Genomic DNA, 27322 nt, shown 5'->3' on the forward strand with positions numbered 1-27322 from the left:
TTTATATGTTATTATTATTATTATTATTATTATTATTATTATTATATTAAATTAATAGATTTGATTCAATTACATGTTCAGAGTTCCGAAGCAAGCAAGTCACAGGGATACAACTTTGTTGATTGTATTGCGCGTGGGTTTTACATAAAGCTCCCGTCACAAATAGGAAAATGACGCCTTAATGGAAGAAGTGTTTTTTGCACAAAGCGCTCGTGCACCATACGATATCCTTGAAGGCTCGCACACGTCGGCCTGTCGCGTTTAGCGGACACTTCGTGGTGCTGACGTTGGGGCTATATAGGTTGGAAGACACGCACTTGCATGCGTTTTCGAACATTCAGCTTGACAACGCTCGCTCACTCGCTCCCTCCCTCCCTGTGCAGCCTTTCTCATATCTCTGAAAAGTCTTTCTAGTGCTGCATCTGAGAGAAGACGGAAACATGTCAGACACTGTTGAACAAGTGTAAGTTAGACGCTGACAAATGATTCACTTGCAATACACGATGATTATTTGCCTGGTCTATTCCTCCTCTCTCTTCAAAGTGCTCATCCATTTTATTTTTTTTTACACCTCAATTAGAAAGCCAAACACATTTGACAGAAAGATCTAGATTCTTGTTTGAGAGCAAACCCTTCTTGAAAATGCATATATCATGACACCGTGTTGTAAATTGCTTTCATCTTTTTTCTAGACCACTAACAGTCGAAACTATTTGACAGAAATATCTAGATATTAGTGACACTGTTCTAAGTTTGAGAGCAAACCCTTCTTGAAAATGCATATATCATGACACCGTGTTGTAAATTGCTTTCGTAGTCGAAACTTTAGCTTTGAAACTAAATTGCCAAATCCTATTGACTCAACAACCAAAACAGCACAATGTGTCTCAATGTCGGAGCCCGTTTTGGTTCGGTCTACCTTCATCCACCTGATTGTATTTGTCCAGCTCCGATGACATGGCCAACCTTCAGTTGGGGGAGAAGTCAGTCAAGGATGACTTCCCCAATTTGAGTCAGCACAACAACTACATGGCCAGGTTTTTAACCGTGGACATGTACAACAAGCTGAGGGCCAAGTGTACCCCCAATGGCTTCACCATCGATGATGTCATCCAGACAGGAGTGGATAATCCAGGTACAATTTCAGGCAGCCAGGTGGAAGCATTGTCGTTGACTGTGATGAATGCAATGTAGGTCACGCGTTTATCATGACGGTGGGCTGCGTGGCTGGAGATGAGGAGTCGTACGAAGTCTTCAAAGACCTGATGGACCTTGTGATTCAGGAAAGACACGGAGGTTACAGACCATCGGACAAACACAAGACCGATCTGGACCCGGAACACCTGAAGGTCCAAGTGGCCGCATTTGATTTGACCTGGCGTTACATTGAATGATTTCAGCTAATACTTTCTCTGCCTTCCTTTAGGGGGGCGATGACCTGGATTCCAACTATGTTCTGAGCAGCCGCGTGCGAACAGGCCGAAGCATCCGAGGTTATTGTCTGCCGCCGCACTGTAGCCGGGGAGAGAGACGGGCTGTGGAGAGGATCTCAGTTGAAGGTGAACGTCCAGCTAGAAATAGTTGTCGTACTTTGGAATATCGAGTCTCGACATTCTTATTCAGCCTTACTTCCAGTACTGTATAAAATGGCTACAGGTGATGGAAACATTATGCTTGATCTTCTTGGCAGCCCTGGATTCCCTAACTGGAGAACTCCAAGGGAAATACTACGCCTTGAAGAACATGAGTGAGGAGGAGCAGCAGCAGCTGATTGATGACCACATGCTGTTTGACAAGCCCGTGTCCCCTTTGCTGCTGGCCTCCGGGATGGCTCGCGACTGGCCTGACGGCAGAGGCATCTGGTGAGGACGGACGGACGGTCATTAAGTGAGATGTGCGTGAAACTTGAAAGCCCACTTGGTCCTCGTACTTTTTCTCGTCCTTGAAAGGCACAATAACGACAAGACATTCCTGGTTTGGGTGAATGAAGAGGACCATCTACGAGTGATCTCCATGCAGAAAGGCGGCAACATGAAGGAAGTGTTCACTCGTTTCTGTACCGGACTCAAAGAGGTTTGTTAGAAGCCATGATCGGGGTTTTGATGGGTTTGCTAGTGAACAAAAAGCAAGCTCAAAAGCTGTATGATGACTTTTATTGCTGTGTTGTTGTTTTTTTCTTTAAAGATGGAGTCCTTGTTCAAAGAAAAAGGGGAGGAATACATGTGGAATGAGCACCTGGGCTACATTCTGACCTGCCCGTCCAACCTGGGCACCGGTCTGCGTGCCGGTGTGCACGTGAAGCTTCCAAACTTGGGCCAACACCCTGATTTTGAGGAAATTCTTCGGCGGCTGAGGCTCCAGAAACGTGGAACTGGTATGTGTGGGTTTTTTTTTTTTTTCCCAATCAATATTTTACAAAAGTGAGAGAAACACCGCAAAGCACTGAACATTTGTCTTGTCAGGCGGCGTGGACACCGGCGCCGTGGATGGCGTCTTTGACATCTCTAATGCTGACAGACTGGGCTTCTCTGAGGTGGAGCTGGTCCAGATGGTGATTGACGGGGTCAAGGTGCTGGTAGAGATGGAGAAGAGACTGGAGATACAAGAGCCCATTGAAAATCTCATGCCCAGTGTCAAGAGGTAAAAGCAAATGACCAAAGTGTCTTCAGTTCTGGACTCACCCACCTGTCTTTCTATTTAGTTTTTCCAAAGATCCAGAGGATAAGCCTCAGCCTGAGCGGAAGAAGCTTTCAGCTGAGGAGGAGTTCCCAGAGCTGAGTCGGCACAACAACTACATGGCCAAGAACTTGACCCTGGAAATGTACACAAAACTGAGGGAGCGAACTACATCCAATGACTACACCATAGACGATGTCATCCAGACCGGCGTGGACAATATCGGTAGCTATCCTAACTTTTAGTCTACTTCCTGGATTCATGATAAGATGTTAAAGTTGTTGCCCAATGACACCACTACCTGCAGGTGATCCTTTTGTCATGACTGTGGGCTGTGCGGCTGGAGACGAGGAGTCGTATGAGCTCTACAAAGACTTGCTGGACCTGGTGATTCAGGACAAACATGGATACAAAGCAACTCAGAAGCACAAAACTGAACTCATCCCAGAGAAATTAAAGGTAAAGGCCTCCATTAGATGCACGTTCAGTAGCGATCACCTTTCTCAAATGACTTGTTGTAGGGGGGCGAGGACCTGGACCCCAACTATGTTCTGAGCTCCCGCATCCGCAGCGCTCGCAGCATCCGTGGCTTCTGCCTGCTACCCAATTGCAGCCGAGGAGAGAGACGTGCTGTGGAGAAGCTTTCTTCTCAAGGTAATGACAGAGAGAGCCTGGTAATCCCATCGGCTCGTGTCAAATAATTCTCTGGCCCGCTTGCAGTTCTGGAGTCACTGACTGGAGACCTACAGGGGAAATACTACCCTTTGAAGGACATGATGGAGGCTGAACAACAGCAGATGATTTACGACCACTTCTTGTTTGAAAAGCCGACGTCTCCTCTGCTCCTGGCCGCCGGGATGGCTCGTGATTGGCCTGAAGGCAGAGGCGCCTGGTATATATATATATATATATATATACATATACATTTGGAATCCTTCATACCTTTGATACCTGTGATATTTTCATTTGAAGGTTTAACGAATTCAAGACATTCCTGGTGTGGGTGAACGAGAAGGACCATCTGAGGGTGATCTCCATGCAAAAAGGCGGCAACATGAAGGAAGTGTTCACTCGCTTCTGTCTGGGACTTTCAGAGGTTTTGAGTTTATTTCTATCTTTCATCACATTCAAGTGACTTGATATTTGATGGATGACCTCAACCTGACGCTGTAGATGGAATCCTTGTTCAAGAAGAAAGGCTATGTGTTTATGTGGAATGAGCACCACGGCTACATCGCCACTTGTCCGTCCAACTTGGGAACCGGTCTGCGTGCCAGTGTTCACGTGAAGCTGCCGAACCTGAGCAAGCACCCAGATTTTGATGAGGTTCTTAAGAGACTGAGGCTGCAGAAACGTGGAACAGGTCAGGCGCTCTCGTTTGTATTGGATGTGGATCGTCAAGAAGACGCTAAGTTCTCTCTGATTTTGTTCATCAGGTGGCGGGGACTCGGCCGTTGTGGACGGAGTCTTTGACATCTCCAACAAGGACAGACTGGGTTACTCGGAGGTGAAACTCGTCCAGACGGTGGTGGACGGGATCAGGGTGCTGGTAGAAATGGAAAAGAGGCTGGCAATGGACGAGCAGATTGATGATCTCGTGCCTCTCGGCGTCCAGCTGAAGGGACTGACGGCTACCGACGAGTTTCCTGATCTCAGTAAGCACAATAACCACATGGCCAAAATACTAACTTTGGAGATGTATAAGAAGCTGAAGGATCGTACAACGCCCAATGGCTTCACCGTTGATGACGTCATCCAGACGGGCGTTGATAATCCAGGTACAACAAGCCAATTTGACTTGGGTTTTGGAGTTGTTTGTCTAAGTTCACCGATCTGACTGCAGGCCATCCCTTCATCATGACCGTCGGGTGTGTGGCCGGAGATGAGGAGTCATATGTGGTCTTCAGAGACCTGCTGGATCTCGTGATTGAAGACAGACATCGAGGTTTCAAAGCCAAAGACAATCACAAGACCGATCTCAACCCAGACAAGCTGCAGGTGGAGCACTTTGTCACCCTGACATTTGAAAGCTCTAGCGTTTGGAGCGCAGAGAAACAAACGTCTTGTGTGATGATGCTCCAGGGAGGTGACGATTTGGACCCAGAGTACGTTCTGAGCGCCCGGGTACGAACGGGCCGTAGCATCCGTGGTTTCTGCTTGCCGCCGCTGTGTAGCCGTGGAGAGAGGCGTGCTATTGAGAAGCTTTCTGTCGAAGGTAAGAAAGAGTTCAAAAGCAACCTGTTGACGCACGCACGCTATTAGCAGAATTGCTTTTCTAAACCCAGCACTGGACTCTCTGAGCGGCGACCTTCAGGGAAAATACTACGCCTTGAAGAACATGACCGAGGAGGAGCAGCAGCAGCTCATCAATGACCACTTGCTGTTTGACAAGCCCGTGTCCCCTCTCCTGCTGGCCTCAGGGATGGCCCGCGACTGGCCTGACGGCAGAGGCATCTGGTAAGCAGCGGCAGCGTGTGAAGCACCTGGGGCGCATTGGATCTGAGAATACATTTCCCTTTCAAGGCACAATGACAGCAAGACATTCTTGGTGTGGGTGAACGAGGAAGACCATTTGCGAGTCATCTCCATGCAGAAGGGGGGCAACTTGAAGGAAGTCTTCACTCGCTTCTGCAGCGGACTCAAAGAGGTTCTTCGACGTCAAATGTTTTTTGTCCTTTTTTTTTGCTACTGATCACCTGTTCACTATCCCTTTGTAAGATCGAGTCCTCCATCGAGCAGAAAGGTGAAGCGTTTATGCGCAACGAGCACCTTGGCTACATCCTGACGTGCCCGTCCAACCTGGGCACCGGTCTTCGAGCTGGCGTACACGTGAAGCTACCAAACATGAGCAAACACCCAGAGTTTGAAGAGATCCTTAAAAGGCTGAGGCTGCAGAAACGTGGAACCGGTACGCGGAACCTTCCGGTGGATTTTGGGAGAAGCATTTTGATGTGAAATCACTTGCGTTCGTTCATCCATCAGGTGGCGTGGATACAGATGCTGTGGACGGGGTCTTTGACATCTCCAATGCAGACAGGCTCGGTTTCTCTGAAGTGCAGCTGGTCCAGATGGTGGTCGATGGCATCAAGCTGCTGGTGGAAATGGAGAAGAGGCTAGAGAAGGAGGAGTCCATCGATGACCTAATGCCAGCTGACCTTCAGCTGAACGTCTTTTCTTCAGAGGACGAATTCCCTGATCTTACTAAACACAACAACCACATTGCCAAGTTCTTAACCCTCGCAATGTACAAGACGCTGCGGCAACGTTGCACTCCCAATGGCTTCACCGTAGATGATGTTATCCAGACAGGCGTGGACAATCCAGGTTGGAGAGAATTCAGCTTTGGGACTTTTCTGTCCCTGTGCCGCCCATATTACTCTCTGAAATGTGTGTAGGTCACCCCTTTATCAAGACGGTGGGCTGCGTGGCCGGAGATGAGGAGTCATACAACGTCTTCAAAGGCTTGATGGACCTTGTGATTCAAGACAGACACGGAGGATACAAACCAACAGACATGCATAAGACCGACCTTAATCCGGAACACCTGAGGGTAAAGCGGTATTTTCACTGGATGGACATTGACCTTTCAACAAACCTTTGTGTGTTCTTGCCTTTCCAGGGGGGCAAAGACCTGGACTCAACATATGTTCTGAGCTGCCGGGTCCGAACGGGCCGCAGCATCCGTGGCTTCTGCCTGCCGCCGCTCTGCAGCCGTGGAGAAAGACGTGCTCTGGAGAAGCTTTTCGTCGGAGGTACGGAAGTGCCCTTTAGCTACCGCTGCGGTGGACATGATAACCAAATCTTCTTTGGTGCTTTTTCTGCAGCTCTAGACACACTAACGGGAGAATTTCAAGGGAAATACTACGCCTTGAAGAGCATGACCGAGGAGCAGCAGCAGCAGCTCATCAATGACCACTTCCTGTTTGACAAGCCGGTGTCTCCCCTGCTGGTTGCCTCCGAGATGGCCCGTGACTGGCCTGACGGCAGAGGCATCTGGTAAGAGTCCCAAGTTTGGCATCGTGGAAGATTTGGAAGGATAAAGCCAAGAGTGTCTCCTTCAAAAGGCACAACGACAACAAAACGTTCCTGGTGTGGGTGAACGAGGAAGACCATCTGCGAGTGATTTCCATGGACAAGGGTGGGAACATGAAGGACGTGTTCACTCGCTTTTGCACCGGACTCCGAGAGGTTTGTAGATGACGGTTAACGGAGGGAGGGAGGCGAGGCGGCTGCGCGGCATGACCGTAACCCCATCCGCTCGCTCCTATTTAGCTGGAGGCTGTGATTAAGGAGAAAGGCGAGGCATTCATGTGGAATGATCACCTTGGCTACATCTTGACCTGCCCTTCCAACCTGGGCACCGGTCTGCGTGCCGGCGTGCACGTAAAGCTTCCAAACATGAGCAAGCACCCGAAGTTTGAGGAGGTTCTCAAGAAGCTGAGGCTCCAAAAACGTGGAACGGGTACATGGAAACCTTAGGCTGTTTGGGTTTCCCGGACGTATGCTGAGATCATTTGTCTTGTCAGGTGGTGTGGACACAGCTGCGGTGGATGGCGTCTTTGACATCTCAAACGCTGACAGACTGGGCTTCTCTGAGGTGCAGCTTGTCCAAATTGTGATCGACGGCGTTAAGTTGCTGGTGGAGATGGAGAAGAAGCTGGAAAAGGGTGGCTCCATCAACAACCTGATGCCTGGCAAACTTCGCTTGAAGAAGCATTCGCCCGAGAAGGACTTTCCAGATCTCACGATGCACAACAACTACATGGCCAAGTTCCTAACACTGGACCTGTACAAAACACTGAGCGATCGGAAAACCCCGTACGGCTTCACCGTCGACCGGGTCATCCAGACGGGTGTAGATAATCCAGGTAGAGTAAGTCGAGTCTGAGCGAGCCCTAACGTTTGCTCCCATTTGGTGACAATATTGCCAATTGTGTGCAGGGAACCCATTCAGTATGACTATGGGCTGCGTGGCCGGTGATGAGGAGTCCTACGAGGTTTTCAAAGAACTCTTTGACCTCGTCATTGAGGATAAACACGGTTATAAGACAACAGACATGCACAAGAGTGAATTCAACCCAGACAGCCTTGTGGTAGGACACGTCTTTTCCAATGGCTTGTTCTATGGCATTGGAGCGTGACAATTTGTGCCTTTTACCTCCCAAGGGGGGCGACGACCTCGACCCCAACTACGTTGTGATTTCCCGCGTCCGAGCCAGTCGCAACGTTCGCAGCTTCTGCTTGGCGCCGCATTGCACTCGCGGAGAAAGACGTCTTCTCAGGCAGCTCTTCACCCAAGGTAATGCTTTTGAGCCGCCTGTTTGTTGAAGGCGTGCGTGGAAACCTTGCTGGTTGCGCAGTTCTAGGATCGCTGAGCGGAGACCTGATGGGGAGCTACGTGCCATTGAAGACCCTTTCAGAAGATGAGCAGCAGCAAATGATAGATAAGCACTTGCTGTTTCCCAAACCAGTGTGTCCTCAGCTGGTGGCCTCGGGGATTGCCCGTGACTGGCCCGACGGCAGAGGCGTCTGGTGAGACCTGCGCGCTTTCCTTGGAAAGGGAACTTTTCCCCACCAATTCATATCTTCTCTTGAAAGGCACAATGAAGCCGATACGTTCTTGGTGTGGGTGAACGAAGAGGAGCATCTCAAAGTGATTGCCGTTGAGAAAGGTGGCAACATGAAGGCAGCCTTCGCTCGCTTCTGCAGGGGAGTTCAAGAGGTTTGCTCTCCACATCGAACATTCAGACACAACAGATGTCCAGACCGGGATCTCACGGTACTGCTCCTTTTTAGTTTGAGTCCAAACTGAAAGAGAAAGAGCTCGAATTCATGTGGAACGAACACTTGGGCTTCATCTCGACCTCCCCGGCCAACCTGGGCACCGGTCTCCGTGCCAGTGTGAATGTCAAGCTGCCGAACCTGAACAAACGCGATGAGTTCGAAGAAGTTCTTAAGCGGCTGAGGCTTGAGAAACGCGCCACTGGTAAAGTGCCTTCCCGGCTTCCTTTGGTCAAAATGAGGCCAGGCCAGAAAATAATGCTCTTTTTTTTTTTCTTTCTTTCCCAGGCGGGGCGAACACCGAGGCAGATAATGGAATCTTTGACATCTCCAACAGTGACAGAATGGGTTTCACTGAGGTGCAGCTCGTGCAGATGGTAGTTGACGGCGTAAAAGTTCTGGTGGAGATGGAGAAGAGGCTTGAGATGGAAGAAAGTATAGATGACTTGATGCCCATCCAGAAGTAGAAAGCCAGGGCAAAGCGTTCTGTGACATCTGGTGTTGATGTTTTGATTTGAAACTAACTGTTGAGACAAAAGTGAAATAAAGTCATGGCAACAGCTCGATCCGTACTGCTTTACTGTTTCCATGTCATGTTGCAGAAGACTGCTCACATGTTAGATAATTTGTCATCAGGTTTTAAATAAAAGTTTATTGGTCACCTGACAATGCGCAGAATATCAATAAGTACAAATCATCAGATACCTTTTTTTTTTTTTTTTTACTTTTTGGCAGCCCCTCAAAAAAGCTAAAAACATTACACCATGACACAGAAGCATTTAAAAAGTTAAAACCCAGAAAGAAAAAGCTGAAAAGAGGAATGGATGCTAGAGGGTACAAGGAGGAGCATGAGAAAAGAATTCATAAGGCCGCCACAAAAGAGACTGATGGGCAATATATCAGATGAGGCACTTTTCCTCTAGCCTTCAACATGCAGCTGATGACATCACCATATTTGAATTTTCTCTCCCCCCCTCAAAAACAACAACTCCATAACCCAGACTATTCTATGATGTCATCCATTGATATCGTCACCTGTCCATCCATGTTGCCAAAGAAAACGGCGGTGATGGTCTTGGGGAGAGCAGCATGTACATGAAGTAAGTAGCATCCCAGCTTTCACAGGAACGCAAAGGAAATAATCCACCATCGGATCTGGATCGGAATAAAAGGAGAACTCAAATAGTCCGGGAGACTCCCTCCCATTTTATTTGAAACAGGAGCAGATGTTTGCAAACCGGACGAGCCTTTGTCGGCGGAGGCGGGCGTCCAAAGAGCTCCTCTTTGTGACAGATGTCCATTGTGTCCTTGAAAGCACCGTGGCCTGTGCCCGCTTCTTCACATCGAGCCAAAATCTGGCATGTGTCCGCACGTGCGCCTACCATGCTATGCTGTCCCGTTCCCAAAAGCCTTGGTCAGTGTAAACTGCGAGGCCATTGGCTCCTGTTACCGCTGAACTTCTTTGACCGCCAAGATGCGAGTGAGCATGCTCTGCAGAATGGTGTGATGTAGTGCGTGAGAAGTATACCAGTAGGAACTGGAGAGGGGAAACAATGACATCAGATCAATGTGCATTTCGTTTGACATCCTCAAAATACACTGGGATCAATTTGAAAGTGAAAAATGATTAGGTGCATGCAGTAGATAGAGTGAAAAGAATTGGTCACAAGGAAGGGAAGAGAGAAGCAAGTGGAAATTGTGATGCCGACCTGGTTGCACTTTCTGACCTGTGTGTGTGGACATTGCGTTCAGGCTGGAGGTAAAACATGTCCGTTCTCTTCAATGCTGTTGGCGGGCTTCGGAGGGGCAAACGGACAGAAAGAGACAGTGACGCAATTGAAAAGGTGTCTTCACTTTAGTCAGGCTGATGATAGGTCGCTAAATAGAATGATGAATGTTCCTTATGCGCTTACCATCTGGAGAGATAGAACTCAAAGAGTCTGACAGGACAGTGCAGAGGATTGGTAACATTTTCCACCATCTCTATGTCCCCGTCCTCCTTTTCTTGCCTTTTCTTCATTCGCTCTGAAAACAATCATCAGGGACATGAACTTCAATGTTTCTCGACAACGAGGAGTTCATTTAATTGGCAATCGGCGCGTTCAGTATCGCGGCGGCGGCGGAGATGCGGACGTGTTCCACACACCCGCCGTCTCTGCACGGCTGGAAGTAGCGGCGGCGGCGGCGGCAGCAGCAGCGCTTCGCCGGTATTTGAGGTAGAGGACTTTGCCCGCTCGACTGCAGGTTTTGGTGTGCAAACTGAAGTTGGAAAAAGACAGGCTTTGGTGCTGTGCCAAAGTGGTAAAGTGGAAGTTCTTGGTGTAGAAGAAGAGAAGCGTGTTGAGCAACACGATGGGGGAGTAAGCGCCCAGCTGCTTACACTCCCACAGGAAGGACTCCTCCACTCGAGAGGACACGGGGCTACCTGGAGGGAGGAAGGGAGGGAGGGAGGGAGGGAGGGGCAGAGCATCAAGCGACTGGAGCTGGACCGATAACGCGGCCAACCTACCGTTGGGCAGCTGTTTTGGCTTCCAGAGTCGCAGCATCCCGGAGATCTCCGTAGCAAACTGACTGTATAGCTCGTCGGTGAAAATATTCTCAATGCGGCCCTTGGTGAATAAATACTGAGCAAAGAAGTCTGGAGGTCAGGATGGATGACTGGAAGGACAATCAAAGAAGAGCGCTCGCTCGCTCGCTCGCTCGCTCGCGTACCTGCTGTATCCCCAGGCACAGGTAGAAAATGCTGTCAGGGCTGTAGAACTCTCCGTTGGGCCGACGCACCTCTTTGATAAAACAAGACAAGGCGTAGCTCAGCTCGGCGGAATCGCACTGAAGAATGTCCTCTTTAACAATCACCGGATTGGCTGAAAGAAAGAAAGAAAGCAAGCCAAATGATGACAGTGATCCAGCAAAACGTCGCTATGCTGACTCACATCTTCTGGAATGCGTGTTGTGCTGCAGCACCCAGCTCCTCCAGGCTTTAACGCCGTACATGTAGTTCAAGTTGAAGTTGACTGGCGCCGCGACAGCGCTGCCATCTAACGGGGTGCTTCGCCTGCGACCCTGCATCCACACAAACGCTGGCGGCAATTCAAAGGGAAAAAAAAAAAAAAAAAAAGTTCTCAAGTGCGGCCGTCTTACCCGTTTCCGACCAGAGTAACCTTCTCGGGGCCTCTTCACACCCCGCTGAGGGGTGGACGACTTGGGATGGCCCGTTTCTTCAAAACAACACAGAGCAAGATTGAAACATTCTTTCTTCTTGATCAGAGGTCGAGAGGTGTCGTTCGCATCTCACCCCTTGGGAAGTCAAACTCCAAATCAGTCATGGGAGAGGAGGGAGGCTGTTGTTCAGCAGTGTCACTTTCTGGCTGCTCACACGTCGTCGGTTTGGACTTTGGCCTGCCTTTACGTAAGCTACGAATTTTGCTGGCCGGAGTCACGGGAGGAGAAATGATGCTTTGTGCCGTGTTTGGACTCTCCTCAAGTTGCTGGACTGTCGGTGTGTCGACATCTGATGCGGCACTTTCTAAATCCATCTTTGTTCCGCTTTCCGCATCCCAAGGATCCGACTGGACGGGAGCGGCTGTCTCCACATCTAAAGGATTTGATTGGACGGCGGCAGCTGCTGTCTCCACAGTCAAATGATCTGACTGGACAGTCGGGGCCTTCTCCACATCCAAAGGATTTGATTGGACGCCGGCAGCTGCTGTCTCCACAGTCAAATGATCTGACTGGACAGTTTGGGCCTTCTCCACATCCAAAGGATTTGATTGGACGGCGGCAGCTGCTGTCTCCACAGTCAAATGATCTGACTGGACAGTTTGGGTCTTCTCCACATCCGACGGATTTGATTGGACGGCGGCAGCTGCTCTCTCCACATCCGAAGAGTCAGACTGGACGGCGGCGGCGGCTGTCTCCAAATCCACGCAATCTGATTGGACGTCATCGGCGATTGCATGTTTACTCAGCGGTGGCGCAAAAATGGGTGCGGGGACCTTGGATGGGATTTGATCTTCTTTGGAGAGGTCCAAATCAGCTTGCTTTTTCAAATTGAAAAGTTTGGATTGGACATCTTTACTCAGTGGTGGCACAACGGGCAAGGGGACTTGTGCGAGCAGCATTGGCTCTGATTGGACAGCGACATCTTTGACGTCTTTGATTTGCGATGCCATCATAGCCTGATTCTGCTCTTCAGTTTGTCGTTCCAAAGGATCTGACTGGACAGCGGCATCTCTCATAGCTTTGTCTAGAGGTGGTACAACAACGGGGAATAGCGCTTCCTGTTCCACGGAGACCTCGAGGCGATCCTGCTTTTCATTTTCGTTCCAAGGATTCGACTGGATGGCCGCATCTGTCACTTCTTTACTCTGTGGTGGGATCACGATGGGCACGGGAAGCTGGAAGGAGGAGGGAGGGGGGAAAAAAAAAAAAAACAAAAAAAACACTTGAGAAGATTTCAAATTGTGCATTCAAATGTTCTGATCCGGAACATACCGTTATAGGCAAAGGCATTGGAACAGGCGTGTGCTGGGAATACATGTTCATAGGCACTGGGATGAAGACTGGCACAGGAACTGGCACCATCAGCATCTTCACTTTGTCCTCCTCTGTGGAGCAGTTTGATGAGGGTGGTGATGGCGCTGGGTGAAAACAAGGCATGGAAATATTATATAGTTAATGCTGATGACTCATATCAGCCTAGATGAATACTTTTGCTACCTCTGTGTGGCATATAGAAAATGCAAATTCCTCAGAAAATCTTATTTGCAACAATTAGCTTCCTCCCAAAAACTGACCACTTTGTTCCTGAATAGTCTGAACTGATAATGACTGTACAGTGCTTCTATACACTTGCTTCTCCAAATAAATGAGCCAATCACGCGACGCGCTATGTAGCTAATATCTGCGTGAGCCACTCACCTATTTCCTGGTCCTTCTTCATCTTTTTAATGGTGTTTTCACAGTCATTTGATGTGATGTCATCTGCTTGGAGAGAGGGAGCTGTGATTAGCTTGGAATTGGAGTGTCGCTTACACGCAGAGGCAACATTTACCGCTTGGTAAAAGTCCAAATGACCCCAATAAACCACCAAAACAATTTCCTTTCCTGGAATTTTTTTTTCCCCAAACATGATTCAGAATTTACCTGAAGAATCAGTGGACGGTTGGAGAAGCAGACACAAGCTCTCTTGATCCATTGTGAATGGCCGGCAAAGAACCGACTTGTTCTTCATTTGACGTCGGTAGGATGGGGGCCCGTGCATGGTGTCCGTTTGAGTGCTGGCCTGCAAAAACAAACATTTGGAGTGTTTTTCAACTCGTACTTGTTTCCGGAGACGATACAATACTTACATGATCAAGAATCTTGCCATCGACACCAGAGTTTGGAAAGCCTCCTTTAACAGGAGAAAAAGAAGAAAAACAAATTGACAGTGTGAACATTTGATCATGATATGACTCAAAAGAAGCTTTGCGTGGTTTTTCAAAAACCAACCGGTCAGCGCAACATCCGACGACGGCACACCGGGCTGAGTTGCAGAGCCGTTTGCGAGTGACACCACATCAGCTATGACCGGGTTGGCTTTGGAGGAGTGGTGAGGCTGGGCTGGAGCTGAAAAAAGGCAATCATTCGTCACAATCGGAACACCGTCTGTGCGAGGTACATTTCGGATTTTTCCCCCCCCCCCCCTCTTCTCGGATGGATGGGGCAACATGAAACACAGACGGGATTAACCAAAAATATACAGACCAGAAAAAAGAAAAGAAAATGACTTTGATCTTACCATGAGGTGGCTCTGGTCCAGTACCGTTACTGGTAGTGTGCTGGGTGGATCGAAAATTCAGGGAGCAGTACTGGAGTAAGCAGGTCAGGTTGCAGAAGTTCCGAACCGAACTCATGTACTGCAGCTTCTCGTTTAAGTAGCCCTGCTTCCGACAACTGTCGCATCGACCCATCTGCGCGAGCAACCGTGAAGTCACGGGCTAAGATGATTTTTTTTTCATGAATCAATTCTCCTTACCCCATAGTAGAGAACGGTGTACTGGGACATGCAGAGGGGTTTGCAGAACTCTTCCAGCTTGCCTCCATAGTGACTATGCAACATCTTTTGGCTAATGCTATAGCAATAGCTGCAGGGACGGCAGGGCGGGTCCTTGTTACGCGAGGTGATGCAAATTTTGAAGTTTTGTTTACAGTCTGAAAGAGAATAGGTGGGGGGGGGGAAAGGTCAGAAGCAATGCTTGCTTTCTCAAACGGATGCCACGTTAGTAAGAAGGAACGCCGACTCACGTTTGCTGCAAAAGAAAATGTCTTTCCCGTTGTAGTGCATGGTGTCAAAGGGCAGTTTGTCCCTCCTGCAAACTTCACACATGACCAGGATATTGTTTTGTGTTTTATACACATCACAACAGATCATAGAGCAGAAGACAGAAATCTGATCCTGCAAAGCAAAAAAAAAAAAAGGGAAGATTATCAAAAAAAGAATTCTGGTGGTCAAATGATGGTTAAGGAGGTTAAGGAAAGAGCTCTTGTCTTTCTTACTTGGTGGCCAAAAAGCAGCGGCTTAGTGGTGAACTGCTTCGTACACTGGTGGCAGGTGACTTTGGGGGTATCGCTGGCTCCACCCTCAGCTGCTTTTACAGAATGAGCGGCGGGCGTTCGGGGGTGGCCTTGTCCTGGCGCACTTGAGGTCAATCCTAGCGATGGAGGAACCAAAGGGGGCACTGAGCTGTTACTTCCATGGTGGCTTGGATAAGGGGCTGGAGATGGGTAGTCCTGAGGAATGGGAGGAACAGAGCTGGCTCCGGAGGACGGCCCGAGTCGCGAGGCATCCCTTGGAGACGATTTTCCATTGATCAGATCTGACCCAGAATGTCCTGCTCTCTATTGAAAGAGGTCAAAAATCTTGTGACAATAGGAGCATAGTGAGTAAGTACCATGATGCAATTCTTGCACCACACTTACCCTGAAAGTGGAAACGCATTCATAGGAGCAAAAGTTCCTTATGGTGCCATCTACCATTGCCAGGTGGTACTGAGGAACAGCTACGTTCTTGCACAGACAGCATGGGAATGGAGCCCCTGTGGAACAGACACGTGACAATGAAATACTCATTTTTGGCCGGGTGGTGGGGTTGCGCGTGTGCCATCCTACCGGTTAGCGTGTGCAGCTGAGGTCGGCTCATTTGCACACAAATAGGTGAACAGTAAAGTTGAACTTTTCCCCTGTCGTCTCGCTCCATGATGGTGACCGACACCATCGCCGACTTTTGACATCTGGCGCACTCGATCGTCTTTCGGCATGACTGTTTGGGGAGGAAGAAGAGAAACACAACTTATTACTTTACAATTTTTCAGGTGCCCTATTGGGAAAATTCATATCTACCTGTTTGTAAGTGCCAATGCAGGTGGGACCACAAAAGTTGAGCTCGGATTTTTCGATGGTTAGCGTATGATAGGAGTCGGAACTACTATTACAATACAGCCCGCAACCTTCACAGCAGTTCATGGCTAACTGTCGCATCTTGCGCCATGTTACAAAACAAGCGTCACTGCACAGTTTGTGCAAACGGCCTTGGTGGCTGACTTCATGCTCGATCTGCCGGAGATGAAAAATATCACGTGAAGGCAAAAAGACACATCAACAGTTGGAATAAGATCTCACGCGACTGATTACCCGATTGGGGATTCTGCAGACAGTACAAAGAACATTTTCGGACTTCTCCTGTGCCTTGTCAATCTTCTTCTCTGGCCGTTTTTCGACCACTTTTTCGGGGGCCTTTTCATTTTTTTTGGTCCTGTGTCTAAAGATTGATAAACAGTGTTGGCCGCAAAAGTGCAAGTAGGTGTTGTCATCAGCTGGAATTGTTATGGTGTCCCGAACCCGAAGAATCTCACTGCGAAAAGATGAGAAAGAAAGAAAGAAAGAAAGAAATTGAGTTGTATCAGAGTACAAGGGGAGTCAAATGCTTGCTCTTGACATGTTATTTCGTGTGGCATTTGTAAATGATGTTTTTATTTGATGTCGTGCTACCCAAGATGCACATACCAGTTGCATAAAGAACATAATTGGTTCTTGCTTGTTGCGGGGAGATGTCCCGTCAGACAGTTAGTGGAGCAGAAGAGCTGTGTTGAACCTTTTCTTTGGAATGCCGTTTGACCTTTTAGCAGAACCTAAACACGTTCAACAAAAGAAACAAAATATGTCGGGGTTTTTTTTCTTTCTCGGCCAGAACAGCAGCAAGGATGTAATGGCGCTACCACCTTAAAGCAGCCACTGCAGCGAACACTGCCGGGAACGGTCGGCACGGGGGGTCGAAGCGATATCGGCGACAGGGACGAAAGGGAAGTCTGAATTGCGCTCGGAGGTCGGACAGAAAGGGGAGTCACTGCTTGAAGAACAGCGCCTCTGCCAGGAATAAAAAGGGTTGTTTGTGGGGGAGCTGGTGCTGTCACTTGATGGGCTGCAAAGAAGAGGAAAAACGTCTTCTTTTAAATGAACCGCAAGCTTGATGTGATACTGCTCAAGTATATGAAAAATCCACACATACGCTCCAAAATATGGATCACTCACCAACGGGGGGGGGCACAAGCGCGTTACCTCCGCCAACAGAGTAAACCGAGCTAATTCGAAGTTCTTCCTGGAAAAATACAAATAGAATTGAAGTCAGGGCTTCAATATCCAAGAATCATTGTTCTGTGCCGGCACTTACCTCCTGATGGTCTAGTTCTTCTTTGACGTGTCTGACGGTGCTCTGAGGCAATACGGCAGCATTGTATCCCTCGTCAACTGGCTCATCTTTAATGGTGATATTGGGAGACACGGGAGGGTCGCGGGCCTGCACGGGAGGATGCTCAAAGCGCTGACACATCCACAAAGGATTTAGAAGGTCATTGTTGGATAAGAGGTCCTATCAATTTGAACATGACCCACCTCTCCTTGCCGACTGTCTTGCGTTTTCTCCATCCGAGTCACAATTCTTGCATCTGATGAGAGGTTAAAAATGTTACGTTAGCAATTTTCCCAAAAGAAATCCTTTCAACAAAACTCAACTTTGACATACCTTGGCTGCTTTCAGGTGTGTTGTCCTTGGAGGAGTGGTACGTGTTTGCAGAGCCACTCGTGGCTTCCCTCTCTTGCTCCTCGTCCAGATCTTCTCTGGGCCGGTCTTGGATTTTGCTCTGTTGCTCTCTGGATTGATTGTTTTTGCATTTGGCTTTGTCACACTCGTCATCCTGCAGCGTCTCTGCCGGCAGAGCAAAGTGCCAATCCTCGTCCTCTTCTTCAGGACCGAATGAAGGAAGGCCGTCCAACGCATCGTCAAATGCCGCCTCGCCTCTTCCTCCTCCTTCGCTGGGCCCCATGGTGAATGAGGAGCACTGCTCAGTGATGGGGGAAGCAATGCGAGGAGATAACGACTCGTCCGCCCCCTCATCCATCTTTTCATCTTGCCGACTGCTGCTGTTGCTGTTGTCCTCATCTGGATGTTGATGCTCCTCTAGTCCTGAAACTTCATCCATGGCGTTTGTCTCCTCCAGACCGGGGCTCTTAGAAGAAGTGTTGGAGCCTTGAGAGGAATCAGCAAAGTCTCCCAAGCCCATCACCTGGTCAAACACTCTAGATTGCTGCTGCTCATGCTGAGGAGAACAGGAAAAGGTGAGTTATGCACCATGCTCAATGGATGGATGTGCTGAGCTGAGCTGGAAATTCAGTACAGAAAAATGGAAATAGTATTAAAACAATGTCATCAATTCGTCAAAGTTTACTCCACTGTGATCACCTTACCGTCAACTACAAAAGAATCAGTCAATACGTGAACGGCCGACCGTTATTATGCGGGGAAAGTATCTGTGGATTGCTGATATGTATTGATGTATTTGTCTGCACTATTGTCCTCTATTTGTTTCTTGGGCATTTCAGATTAGTGTTCCTCAGCCATCTCAGGCACATCAAGGTATTTGAGGTAAAAATATCGATACGGATATTGTTTTCAATGATCAAAATCCATGCTGTAACAAAAAAAGTTACTCGTGCATAACGCCAGCAATCCGACAAGCAAAGGGAGAGCCAATATTTGGGCACGAGACACTTAACAAGAGTAACACATAACGTATGAAATGAACCAAAAATACACAGAATGTATTTGATGACAGCACAATAGAAAGGGGCAACATTGAGACAGTGGCTAAATAGCCACTCGAATGAATTGTTAGGATTGGAGGCCTCGCCTTGTAGGATGTTTACCCTGTAGCTTTGTGGGGATTCCAAATGCTTTGCAATATAAAATCGAATCATCAATCGACTGACGAAGCAAGATATTTGAACGTAGTACCTTGGCTCTGTCGTTTTGCAAGCCCCCTTGTGAATGGCTTGTGGGGGCGGGGGAACACCGTCAAAACACTACATTAGTGGACAACGACATTGTCAAGAGCACCATGTTGTGTTTCGATCGCTGTAGTCTTATAGAAGATGGCAAACTTGCAGCCAGTCATATTGAAGGCACAACTCGCATCACGGCTAAAACAACAGCGTGCTAGCGTCCGTCACACAGTTGCGAGCTAACTAGCTTTAGCCTCAGCACCCGTATCCGCTGTGCTGTGAGAAAACGACCAATGACCGCTTATGACACTGTGGACGGACGCAGCATAAACATTGAGCCGGTGTTTAATGTCCACGTGTATTTGCACACCGAGTGCTATTATCTTACCATTAATCGCTTGAGTCTAAATTCCTCCGAGTCCGCCATCTTTAATTATGCTGCAGTCATTGGGTTTCAAACAGCACCCCGGCAGCAGCCAGCACCACAGCCACCTCTTTCTCCTCCTCTTTCTCCTCCTTGTCCTCCCTCTCTGGCCTTGCCGCTTGCATGGCGAGTAGCAGCTAAAAGGATGATGCTGTCAAATGGCCTGAAAGTTTCAGCCTGAAATAAAGCCATTCACCACTTCAATCCAATTGAGCTGACAAAAGCAGTACGTTCTGAACTTGATGTACAGGTACTAATGCTCAAGAAAAACCTCGGTAAACTCGTTTAACTTTATTTGAATGGGAGTAAAAAAAAAAGTGGAGTCAAATCACTGAAAAATGTCAAAGTGTTTCACAAACGGAGACCTCACAAATATTAGTGCAACAATTAGCACATCACATGTTAGTGTTGGTTACAATCTTCTGAAAGTCCATGCAACCATGTGGGAAACAAACATCCACAGATTTGAACCCGGGGTAGAAACATATTGCACGTCGAGTCTTGGTTGTCTGCTGTTTTTCTTTATATGCAAGGAAAGTAACCCATTCACATAGTGTAGTAATATTTGACTGAATTTGAGAGAATTTCCACGCGACTCCTGCCCAGCAGGTGGCACTGATACCCTATAACGAAACTGTATAAAGTGCACCCATGAATTGCTTTAAACCGTACGTAAGATGCCTTCATGGTGAAAATAATCACATATGCTGTTTTTGTTCACGTTTTCTTTTTTTATGTATTTCAATCACGTGGCTATCCTTTGACATGTTTGTCTTTTTCTCGTGTCGCAGACAAATGACATCACCACATTACCCGGAAGTAGTTGATAGCGACGAGCCAACATTTTGTTGTCGTTCATGCGCTTCAACTACTCGCTTTGGTTATCTTACGCTTTCGTTTGCACGCACACGTTTGGTGAATGGCGAGAGCATTGGTGGCAGCGGCAGGGCCGCCGTCTCTCTCCCGTTTTAGGGGAGCACTGGTCGCGGCTGTGCTGGGCGACTGTGTCGGCGGGGAGTTCGAAGGAGTTGAGGATGTTCCCATTGAAAATGTCCTGCAGCACATGAACAGTCTGGAAGACGAGACCAAAGGAAATGGTGAGTGACAACATCACGTACTCGCGTGGAAGAAAATCAAGCGGCTCGGATGGATGGATGGATGGATGGATGGATGGATGGATGGATGGATGGATGGATGGAATAAGAAGAATGTTCATCCATTCGTACCTGCATATATGTAAAAAAAAAAAAAAAGTAAACCGCAAACTAATAAAGCTCTGGAAGTGCTACTGTAGTGTAAAAACTGAATTGATGCATTCACACATTTTCTCTATCTAATCTCGGCAATTGTGTGTCTTTCAGGCATCCTTGAATACAGTGATGACACAGCTATGGCACGTTGTGTGGTCCAATCTCTACTCACCCGGGCTGGCTTTGATGAGCATGACATGGCTCGCAGGTAGACAGAAAGAGCAGATGTCAAGTAAAACCACGAAACCACAAGCACTGATATCATCTTGCTTTTGCAGGTTTGCAAAGGAGTACAGCGCATCCCCGGGTCGAGGTTATGGTTCTGGAGTGATCCAGGTGTTGAAGAAGCTGGCCTCTCCCCACCTCACTGATGTGTACCAACCAGCCAGAGATCAATTTAATGGTCGGGGCTCTTTTGGGAACGGTGGCGCGATGAGGGCGGCCCCATTTGCGCTGGCCTTCCCTGATCGAGCGGATGTTAAAAAGGTTTGTCTTTTGGTGCCGTGGTCGCAGAGCTCAGAGTGGAAAACACTTTAGATGTCACGAAACGTCTCTCTCGCATTGCTAGTTTGCTCGTCTGGGTGCGATGCTGACTCACTCCTGCTCCCTTGGCTACAATGGTGCAGTGCTGCAAGCGCTAGCGGTCCACCTGGCCCTGCAAGGTGCCTTGGACCTTCCGCATACGTTCATCAACACACTCATCACAGAGATGGAGGAAGTCGAGAGTGACGAAGTCTCACGGAATGATGCCAGAATGTAAGTCACCGCATGCTCCGGCACAGATCTGGAAGAAGAAGAAAAAATCCTAATCGGTGTGTTGCTACAGTCTGAAGGAAGCAGAGAAGCCATTCTGTAATCGCCTTTATCGAGTCAGAGATTTCATGGACATGGGCAAGGTCACCATAGAGGAGGTCATCGCCGAGCTGGGTCAGTACTCCTCTTCTGAAATTGACTTTGATCGGAAGAAGTTTTCGTTGAAATCTAGCCATATAACGAAGCAGGGCTTTGTAATATTGATCATAAATGACAAACGAAAGTATGGATTTGGTGTGTTGCGTGCGTCACTTACCCGTCGTGTCCGGTGTTGACGACATCAGGTAATGGCATTGCAGCACTCCAATCAGTACCAACTGCCATCTTCTGCGTTCTCCATTGCCTGCAACCCAGGCAATACCTCCCAGACAACTACGGTGGCCTGGAGCGGACAATAGCCTACAGTTTGGCACTGGGAGGGGATACGGACACCATAGCCTGCATGGCTGGGGCCATCGCTGGAGCCCACTATGGCATGGAGCTTATTCCTCAGCACTGGGTCCGCTGCTGTGAGGGGGCAGATGACGCGGATGTGAACGCAGAGCGCCTTCACATACTCTACCATCAGAGGAGCGGGACAAGAACGGGCCATCAGAGCAGTGACGACGCACCTGACGACCATCAAAGGTCTTCCAATGGCACGGAGAGTTAAAGCACAAGCGAAACATTTCCGAAGCCCACTTCCAACGAAATCATGCAATGATTTGCAAATCCATTTCAACCTACGTTAATAAAAAAAAAAAACTGACATGTACACAAAACAAAATGTGCTCAAATGTTTTGCAACTCAAAAGTATTTTAGGGAAGAAGGAAAAAAAAAAAAAAAAAAAGCAAGTGTGTTGATTTCATTGTATTTGTGAGATTTGTACTTTGCTGGTCTAACCAGCGTCACTTGTTTCTTTTAACTTGAAAAGATTTGAGAGGCCAACTTGGTTTTCACTTTATAGGTCGTATCAATGGTGGATTTTTTAAAAAAGATTTTTCCTGGTCACAAAAACCCCAACATTTGAATAGGGGTGTGTTTTTTTTAAATATACCAACTGTTGTCTATTTGTTTGATCCCTGCTCTTTCCCTTTTTTGTGTCAAACAATCCTGTCTTCATGTGAAATTTGCACAATGGGATATTTTGCTTTTGTTTTGGTGAATAATTGTTATTTAATAAAATGGTTCATCATGTACAGCATCTGACTTGGTGTTTCAATTTCAAAAGCCCTGGGTGAAAGTCAACCACACATTCTGAGGAGAAGATATCCCCAAAAATCTTTCAGTCCACATCACAGGTTTTTCTCTGCTGGGGCCACCTCTAAAAATAGCTGCAAGAATATGGTCAGCTTGGTTAACAGGTTTGGGCATAGCTTGTAATGAATGAAAGGTACGTAGATGATGACCCCGCTGAAGATGAATAACGTCACGTAGAGGTATTCTATCTGAGGATTGTCAATGATGGGGGCCAGCACCAGGAATACTGCTGCGATGAGGACCAATATGGGGAGGATCATGGGAACCTGAAGGGGGAAAATAAAAATCATACACATGTCCAACTTCCTTACATGAGTGGTTCTCACCCTGTATGGCCTTGGAAGCTCCGGCTTCTTAATCTTGAGGTAGAGGAGGCCAGAAAATGTGATGGCGTAGAAAAACCAGGCGGTGAAACTTGCCGACAAAAAAAATGGATATTAGGTCAAGACAAAAAAAGATAACAGGTAGTACTTGTTTGCACGAGGAAACCACGAGCCTGTGTTCACCTGAAGAAATTGACAATACTCTGAAAGTCTCCGGGGATGAGCACCAGCAAAGAGACGACGGTGGTAAAAATGAGTGCTGGAGATGGAGTCAGTCTGTGCACGTGAGCCATGGACAGAATATCCGGCTAAAAACAAGTCGCAAATGTGTCAAGAATATTTGCGTGGGATGTGGCATTGAACTTTCTCACCATGTGTCCTTCACGTGCAGCGACAAAGCACACTCGACCGCCGCTGAAGAACGTCCCGTTTAGTGAGCCGAAAGCGGACAAAGCGGCAGCTAATGACATGATCCATCCCCAGGATCCTAAAACCTTGTTGCTGGCAGGGTGGGGAGGTCCAGGTCAAGTCCATTGCTAAGCTTCCACATCTGACATTGAATTTGTGCCACTCACCCCCATGTGACTGCCACTGCGCTGGATGAAATGAGCTCTTTGGGCGTCATTACTGTCAGGTAGCTGACATTCACCAGCAGATACAAGCCAGTCACCAGCGAGATGGCAATGATGACAGCTCTTGGAAGATTTACCTGCAGGGACAAATGATACGTGACATTGATCTTTTAAGCTTCTGTTTGTAGTTTTCACCTTTATTTCCTACAGCTTTTTGTTTTCTTTCATAAAGTAGAACAAAATCTGGCTTTTGCAGTGGAAGTGGTAGCAAATTAAAGCCATCTTCCAGTTGAGATGCTAAATGATTGTTTGTCACGGATCAAATCAATTCCATCAATATGACTGCAGTGACACAACAATCAAACGGAACTTTGAAACAATTCACCAAAACACGTTGGGATTTCAATTTGCGATTGCATTCCTAACGATAGAAGAGTTGGGAGCGGAAAGTCGATAAAGTCTCACCTGGGGTCGTTTCAGTTCCTCAATGATATAATTTAAATTGTACCAGCCCGCATAGGACCAGAGTCCTTGGTAAAAAGCCATTCCAGTTGTGCTAAAAGAGTATTGGGTGCCCTTAAATGCATCATCAGGACTCAGGTTTTGCACAATGACACGCTGGCTCCTTGTGAGCGCCACAATCCCTCCGATTACAATGGAGGTCAACGTTAAGACCTTGATGAAAAGGAAGACGACCTGGATTTTGACGGCGAGGCGTACGTTCCAGATATTTACCGTGGCGACGGTCAGTATGACCCCGGCCGCAACGCACTTGACCGTCAGCTGCGGAGGATGGCAGCCACTGTAAAAGGGGGCCGTTGCATACTTTGCGATGCCGATGGCCACTGCCGCCACGCTAAAAGGCTTAACGATCACAATAAAAGTAAGAGCCGCCAAGAAAGCGGGAAAGGAGCCGTAGATCCGCAGGATGTAAATAAATTCTCCCCCAGACTCAGGAATAATGCTTCCAAGCTCGGCGTAGGACATGGCGGCAAACGCGGCCACAACTCCACAGAGGGCCCAGATCAACAAACTTGCTCCAGGACTTCCTACGTAGGCCAGCACAAACTGCGGCGACATGAATATACCCGATCCAATCATGGTTCCTGAAATAAACGCCACGCCGCCGAGCAAACCGATTTCCCTTTTCATTTTCTCGGCTCGAGGATAGCGTCGCCGCTCCCAATTCTCCAGTCTGGCTCAGAAAGTCAGAAAGCAAAGCGCTATAAAACACGATTCTGGTCCCCTTGTAAATGTCTTATCGGAATGTGAGTGCGTCTCTTGGAAGAGCATAAAAACCTGTCAAAGATTGTCTTGGAAATCAAATCTTGTGGTTGATGCAAGTGGAGAATCATAGGATAAGGCTCCAAATTGATTTGAAGAAGAAAGAAAAACAATTCTCAGTGAAAGCGCTTGCATATGCATCCTATATCCCAAAGCAAAGAAACAAGTGCTACTCTTACTTCTGGATGTTTGAGCTCCTCCGTTAAATAATTCAAAGTGTTCCAGCCATCATAGGACCACAAGCCCTGATAGAAAGCAATGCCAAAGGACTTGACATGCAAATGGGTTCCTTCAAAGGCCTTCTCAAAGTTCCCGGTGCCTTTGTCAAAGAGCATTACCACACCACCCACTATGATCAGCGTCAGTGCCAGCACTTTGACCACCAAGGTCACCACCTGGATGACGGTGGCCAGGCGAGAGCTGAGACAGTTCACCGAGGCCAGAAGTATGATGGCTCCCGCGGCTGCCCACTTCACCGCCGGCTGCGGAGGGGGGCAGTCTGGAAAAAAAGGAGCCGCCGCGTATTCGGCAAAGCTGAGGGCAATTCCCGTGGCGCTGGCCGGTCTCATGACAGTCACAAAGCTGAAGACAAACGTGAAGGCCACCACTCTGCCCGCTGTCCTCAGCATGTAGACATATTCCCCACCAGACTCTGGAATGAGCGTTCCCAGCTCAGCATAGCAGAGGCCGCCCAGCATGGCTATCAGCCCGCAGGAGGCCCAGATCACCAGGCTGGCCCCCGGACTGCCGATGGTGGACATCACGTACTGGGGTGACGTGAAGATCCCCGAACCTATCATGGTCCCGGCGATGAAAGATATCGCTCCGATAATCCCAACCTCCCTCTTCAGGTTTAGTCCGTGTTTGTCGGTCGCCATCGTTAGGCAAATGAAATGTAGAATAGCGCGGACTCGTTCGGGAGAAACGTACGTCCGTGAGATAATGATGGCTTTGTGCCAAGTGGAACAACTCACCTGCACTTATCTCCTTTGTCACGCCTATCAACTGGATGGTTATCTAATCTTTCACCATTATTATATTTCACACACACAAAAAAAAAAATGACACTTTGCTACAATGTAAAGAAGTGACTTTTCAGATGTCACTTGAAAATAAGTCACCACAGCCAGCCCCTTTATGTCTAAACTGCTTTCAGTCAACGTGAGGAAGATCAGATGTGCAACTTGTGGCCGTGCAATTTGTGCATGATGAAGTTTCAGCATTGTTTTAGTCCTCCTGTTTGCCACACTTCCATGATGACATCACAGAGCTTTTTTGAGAGTCCAACTCTCGCTCAAAACGTGTGTGTGTGTGTGTGTGTGTGTGTGTGTGTGTGTGTGTGTGTGTGTGTGTTCTTCTTCTCTGGAGGAGAGATAGTTTTGGAGTTGGAGGCTTTCTTAAGCAATGTCTTCTATCTAGCGGTGAAAAGAATAATTACAACTTGAAACTGTGCCACCACAGCGGTCATTCTTTTCCAAAATGTATAGAAATGCAAGGCAAGGCAAGGCAAGGCAAGGCAAGGGCCGCCCGCCAGTTGCCCATCCCTTATCTAGTCCATCAAAGTTGCAAAGTCCTCGCGATCTAATCTTTACAGTTGTATTTTTACAGCTGGCTTTATGGCTTGAAGAAACTTTTCTTTTTATACAGCGATGTAAAGATGAGAACGATGATGATGAACAGGTAAGATATCACCTGTTCTATTGTTTGGATGGAATTCTGTTTTGCTTTTTTTTAAACGATGATTACTTTTTGGGGATGTTATAATTTTGCTGTTATTTATCGATACACTGAACTTTATATTTTTGTGTTGAAAAAAAAAAAAAAAAAGATAGGTATTACTATACCGTATGTCAAATGAAAAATGGACTGTACCTCTGGACGTTTTAATTCCTCTGTCACATAGTTGAGATTATTCCAACCGTCATACGACCACAAGCCCTGGTAGAAAGCAATACCGATGGGATTGATGCCAATCTTTGAGTTTTCAAAGGAGTCTTGAAAGTTTTCAGTGCGTCCTCTGGCGAGCATCACGACACCTCCCACTATTATACCTGCCAGCGCCAGGACCTTAACCACCAAGGAGAAAACTTGCACTGACACGGAGAGGCGAACGTTGAGACAATTGACCGCGGCTAAAATGAGAATTGCAGCTGCGGCCACACACTTGACTATCAAAACTGGAGGCGCACAATCCGAGTAGAAGGGGGCCACCACGTACTGAGCGAAACTCAGCGCGATGCCGGCAACACCGGCGGGTCTCGCAAATAAAACGGAGCTGAAGATTAACAAAAAGGCCACGGGCGGGCCCGAGGTCCTGAGGATGTAGATGTACTCTCCCCCCGATTCCCTGATGACGGTTCCCAATTCCACATAGCAAAAGGAAGCAAGTATGACCAGCAGCCCACAGCACGCCCACACCACCAGGCTGGCTCCGGGACTGCCGACGGTGACCAGCACCGTCTGCGGTGACATGAAGATCCCCGAGCCGATCATTGTCCCGGCGATGAGGGACACGGCTCCCAGCGGGCCCACTTGACGCTTGAGGCTGACTTTTTGGCTCTCATCTTCCATGCTAACGGCCGATACAAGAACGTCTGCCGTCTTGGAACAGGAAAAAAAACAACACAAGAATTCGCCGGCCA

General features: G+C 48.0%; 5 protein-coding genes across 13 annotated transcripts; 3 read left to right on the forward strand and 2 right to left on the reverse strand.

Moving 5' to 3' along the window:
* The first annotated feature begins 301 nt into the window (after positions 1–301).
* LOC147044867 (creatine kinase, testis isozyme-like) lies at positions 302–2644 on the forward strand. The gene is made up of 8 exons (XM_085932093.1): positions 302–463; positions 948–1135; positions 1195–1349; positions 1427–1559; positions 1691–1862; positions 1950–2073; positions 2185–2374; positions 2463–2644. Exons 1-8 carry the CDS (start codon positions 441–443, stop codon positions 2642–2644), a joined length of 1167 nt encoding a protein of 388 aa, XP_085788219.1. The 5' UTR covers positions 302–440.
* A 61-nt stretch (positions 2645–2705) lies between these two features.
* LOC147044868 (creatine kinase, flagellar-like) lies at positions 2706–9023 on the forward strand. Of its 3 annotated transcripts, XM_085932084.1 has the most exons (25): positions 2706–2901; positions 2984–3135; positions 3198–3330; positions 3397–3568; positions 3649–3772; positions 3850–4039; positions 4113–4454; positions 4520–4674; positions 4759–4891; positions 4962–5133; positions 5200–5323; positions 5395–5584; positions 5659–6000; positions 6072–6226; positions 6296–6428; positions 6501–6672; positions 6741–6864; positions 6949–7138; positions 7203–7544; positions 7618–7769; positions 7843–7975; positions 8037–8208; positions 8275–8398; positions 8473–8662; positions 8746–9023. In XM_085932084.1, exons 1-25 carry the CDS (start codon positions 2796–2798, stop codon positions 8922–8924), a joined length of 4401 nt encoding a protein of 1466 aa, XP_085788210.1. In that variant the 5' UTR covers positions 2706–2795; the 3' UTR covers positions 8925–9023. The 3 variants fall into 3 exon arrangements, with proteins under 3 accessions (XP_085788210.1, XP_085788209.1, XP_085788208.1); XM_085932083.1 differs by having other exon boundaries at positions 4520–4891; XM_085932082.1 differs by having other exon boundaries at positions 4520–4891; positions 6296–6672.
* Positions 9020–19683, reverse strand: LOC147044869 (zinc finger MYM-type protein 4-like). Of its 5 annotated transcripts, none has more exons than XM_085932079.1 (29): positions 19163–19683; positions 17519–18092; positions 17389–17441; positions 17168–17317; positions 17029–17095; positions 16719–16918; positions 16504–16628; positions 16132–16351; positions 15841–16053; positions 15610–15760; positions 15421–15536; positions 14998–15339; positions 14746–14896; positions 14477–14652; positions 14240–14411; positions 13981–14067; positions 13809–13852; positions 13603–13741; positions 13378–13440; positions 12952–13097; positions 11753–12854; positions 11599–11675; positions 11391–11520; positions 11170–11321; positions 10963–11081; positions 10604–10878; positions 10371–10482; positions 10167–10253; positions 9020–9994 (listed from the first exon to the last, which is right to left on the reverse strand). In XM_085932079.1, exons 1-29 carry the CDS (start codon positions 19199–19201, stop codon positions 9904–9906), a joined length of 5373 nt encoding a protein of 1790 aa, XP_085788205.1. In that variant the 5' UTR covers positions 19202–19683; the 3' UTR covers positions 9020–9903. The 5 variants fall into 5 exon arrangements, 4 of the variants coding, with proteins under 4 accessions (XP_085788205.1, XP_085788203.1, XP_085788204.1 ...); XM_085932077.1 differs by having other exon boundaries at positions 13951–14067; XM_085932078.1 differs by having other exon boundaries at positions 10185–10253; positions 13951–14067; positions 19163–19682.
* On the forward strand, positions 19189–22440 carry adprs (ADP-ribosylserine hydrolase). Of its 2 annotated transcripts, none has more exons than XM_085932096.1 (7): positions 19189–19448; positions 20171–20295; positions 20560–20656; positions 20727–20934; positions 21017–21204; positions 21275–21375; positions 21546–22440. In XM_085932096.1, exons 1-7 carry the CDS (start codon positions 19441–19443, stop codon positions 21911–21913), a joined length of 1095 nt encoding a protein of 364 aa, XP_085788222.1. In that variant the 5' UTR covers positions 19189–19440; the 3' UTR covers positions 21914–22440. The 2 variants fall into 2 exon arrangements, with proteins under 2 accessions (XP_085788222.1, XP_085788221.1); XM_085932095.1 differs by having other exon boundaries at positions 19192–19448; positions 19990–20295.
* On the reverse strand, positions 22411–27251 carry LOC147044871 (b(0,+)-type amino acid transporter 1). 2 transcript variants are annotated; one of them, XM_085932090.1, is made up of 6 exons: positions 26553–27251; positions 23400–23533; positions 23196–23325; positions 23008–23132; positions 22828–22915; positions 22411–22767 (listed from the first exon to the last, which is right to left on the reverse strand). In XM_085932090.1, the coding sequence occupies exons 1-6, from the start codon at positions 27249–27251 to the stop codon at positions 22537–22539; spliced, it is 1407 nt and encodes a 468-aa protein (XP_085788216.1). In that variant the 3' UTR covers positions 22411–22536. The 2 variants fall into 2 exon arrangements, with proteins under 2 accessions (XP_085788216.1, XP_085788217.1); XM_085932091.1 differs by lacking the exon at positions 26553–27251 and adding an exon at positions 24860–25558.
* Positions 27252–27322: the final 71 nt, after the last annotated feature.

The sequence above is a fragment of the Syngnathus leptorhynchus genome, chromosome 15 (assembly GCF_054491065.1).
Source record: "Syngnathus leptorhynchus isolate UIUO chromosome 15, UIUO_Slep, whole genome shotgun sequence".
Lineage (NCBI taxonomy): Eukaryota > Metazoa > Chordata > Actinopteri > Syngnathiformes > Syngnathidae > Syngnathus > Syngnathus leptorhynchus.

Bases quoted from the DNA above. Each gene is read 5' to 3' on its own strand.
- LOC147044867 (XM_085932093.1), top strand. From the start codon at position 441: ATGTCAGACACTGTTGAACAAGT. The intron at 1,136-1,194 runs GTACAATTTCAG...AATGCAATGTAG, and splicing joins GACAGGAGTGGATAATCCAG to GTCACGCGTTTATCATGACG. The intron at 2,375-2,462 runs GTATGTGTGGGT...TTGTCTTGTCAG, and splicing joins GCTCCAGAAACGTGGAACTG to GCGGCGTGGACACCGGCGCC.
- LOC147044871 (XM_085932090.1), bottom strand. From the start codon at position 27,251: ATGGAAGATGAGAGCCAAAAAGTCAGCCTCAAGCGTCAAGTGGGCCCG. The intron at 23,534-26,552 runs GTACAGTCCATT...TTGTCCCTGCAG, and splicing joins AGGAATTAAAACGTCCAGAG to GTAAATCTTCCAAGAGCTGT. The intron at 23,133-23,195 runs GTGAGAAAGTTC...ACTTGTTTTTAG, and splicing joins CTGCACGTGAAGGACACATG to CCGGATATTCTGTCCATGGC.
- adprs (XM_085932095.1), top strand. From the start codon at position 20,118: ATGGCGAGAGCATTGGTGGCAGCGGCAGGGCCGCCGTCTCTCTCCCGT. The intron at 20,296-20,559 runs GTGAGTGACAAC...TGTGTCTTTCAG, and splicing joins AGACGAGACCAAAGGAAATG to GCATCCTTGAATACAGTGAT. The intron at 20,935-21,016 runs GTTTGTCTTTTG...TCGCATTGCTAG, and splicing joins ATCGAGCGGATGTTAAAAAG to TTTGCTCGTCTGGGTGCGAT.
- LOC147044869 (XM_085932077.1), bottom strand. From the start codon at position 19,201: ATGGCGGACTCGGAGGAATTTAGACTCAAGCGATTAATG. The intron at 17,096-17,167 runs GTAAGTGCCGGC...GTATTTTTCCAG, and splicing joins AAGAACTAGACCATCAGGAG to GAAGAACTTCGAATTAGCTC. The intron at 10,254-10,370 runs GTAAGCGCATAA...GCCCCTCCGAAG, and splicing joins GAGTTCTATCTCTCCAGATG to CCCGCCAACAGCATTGAAGA.
- LOC147044868 (XM_085932082.1), top strand. From the start codon at position 2,796: ATGGCCAAGAACTTGACCCTGGAAATGTACACAAAACTGAGGGAGCGA. The intron at 3,773-3,849 runs GTTTTGAGTTTA...CTGACGCTGTAG, and splicing joins TCTGTCTGGGACTTTCAGAG to ATGGAATCCTTGTTCAAGAA. The intron at 7,770-7,842 runs GTAGGACACGTC...TTACCTCCCAAG, and splicing joins TCAACCCAGACAGCCTTGTG to GGGGGCGACGACCTCGACCC.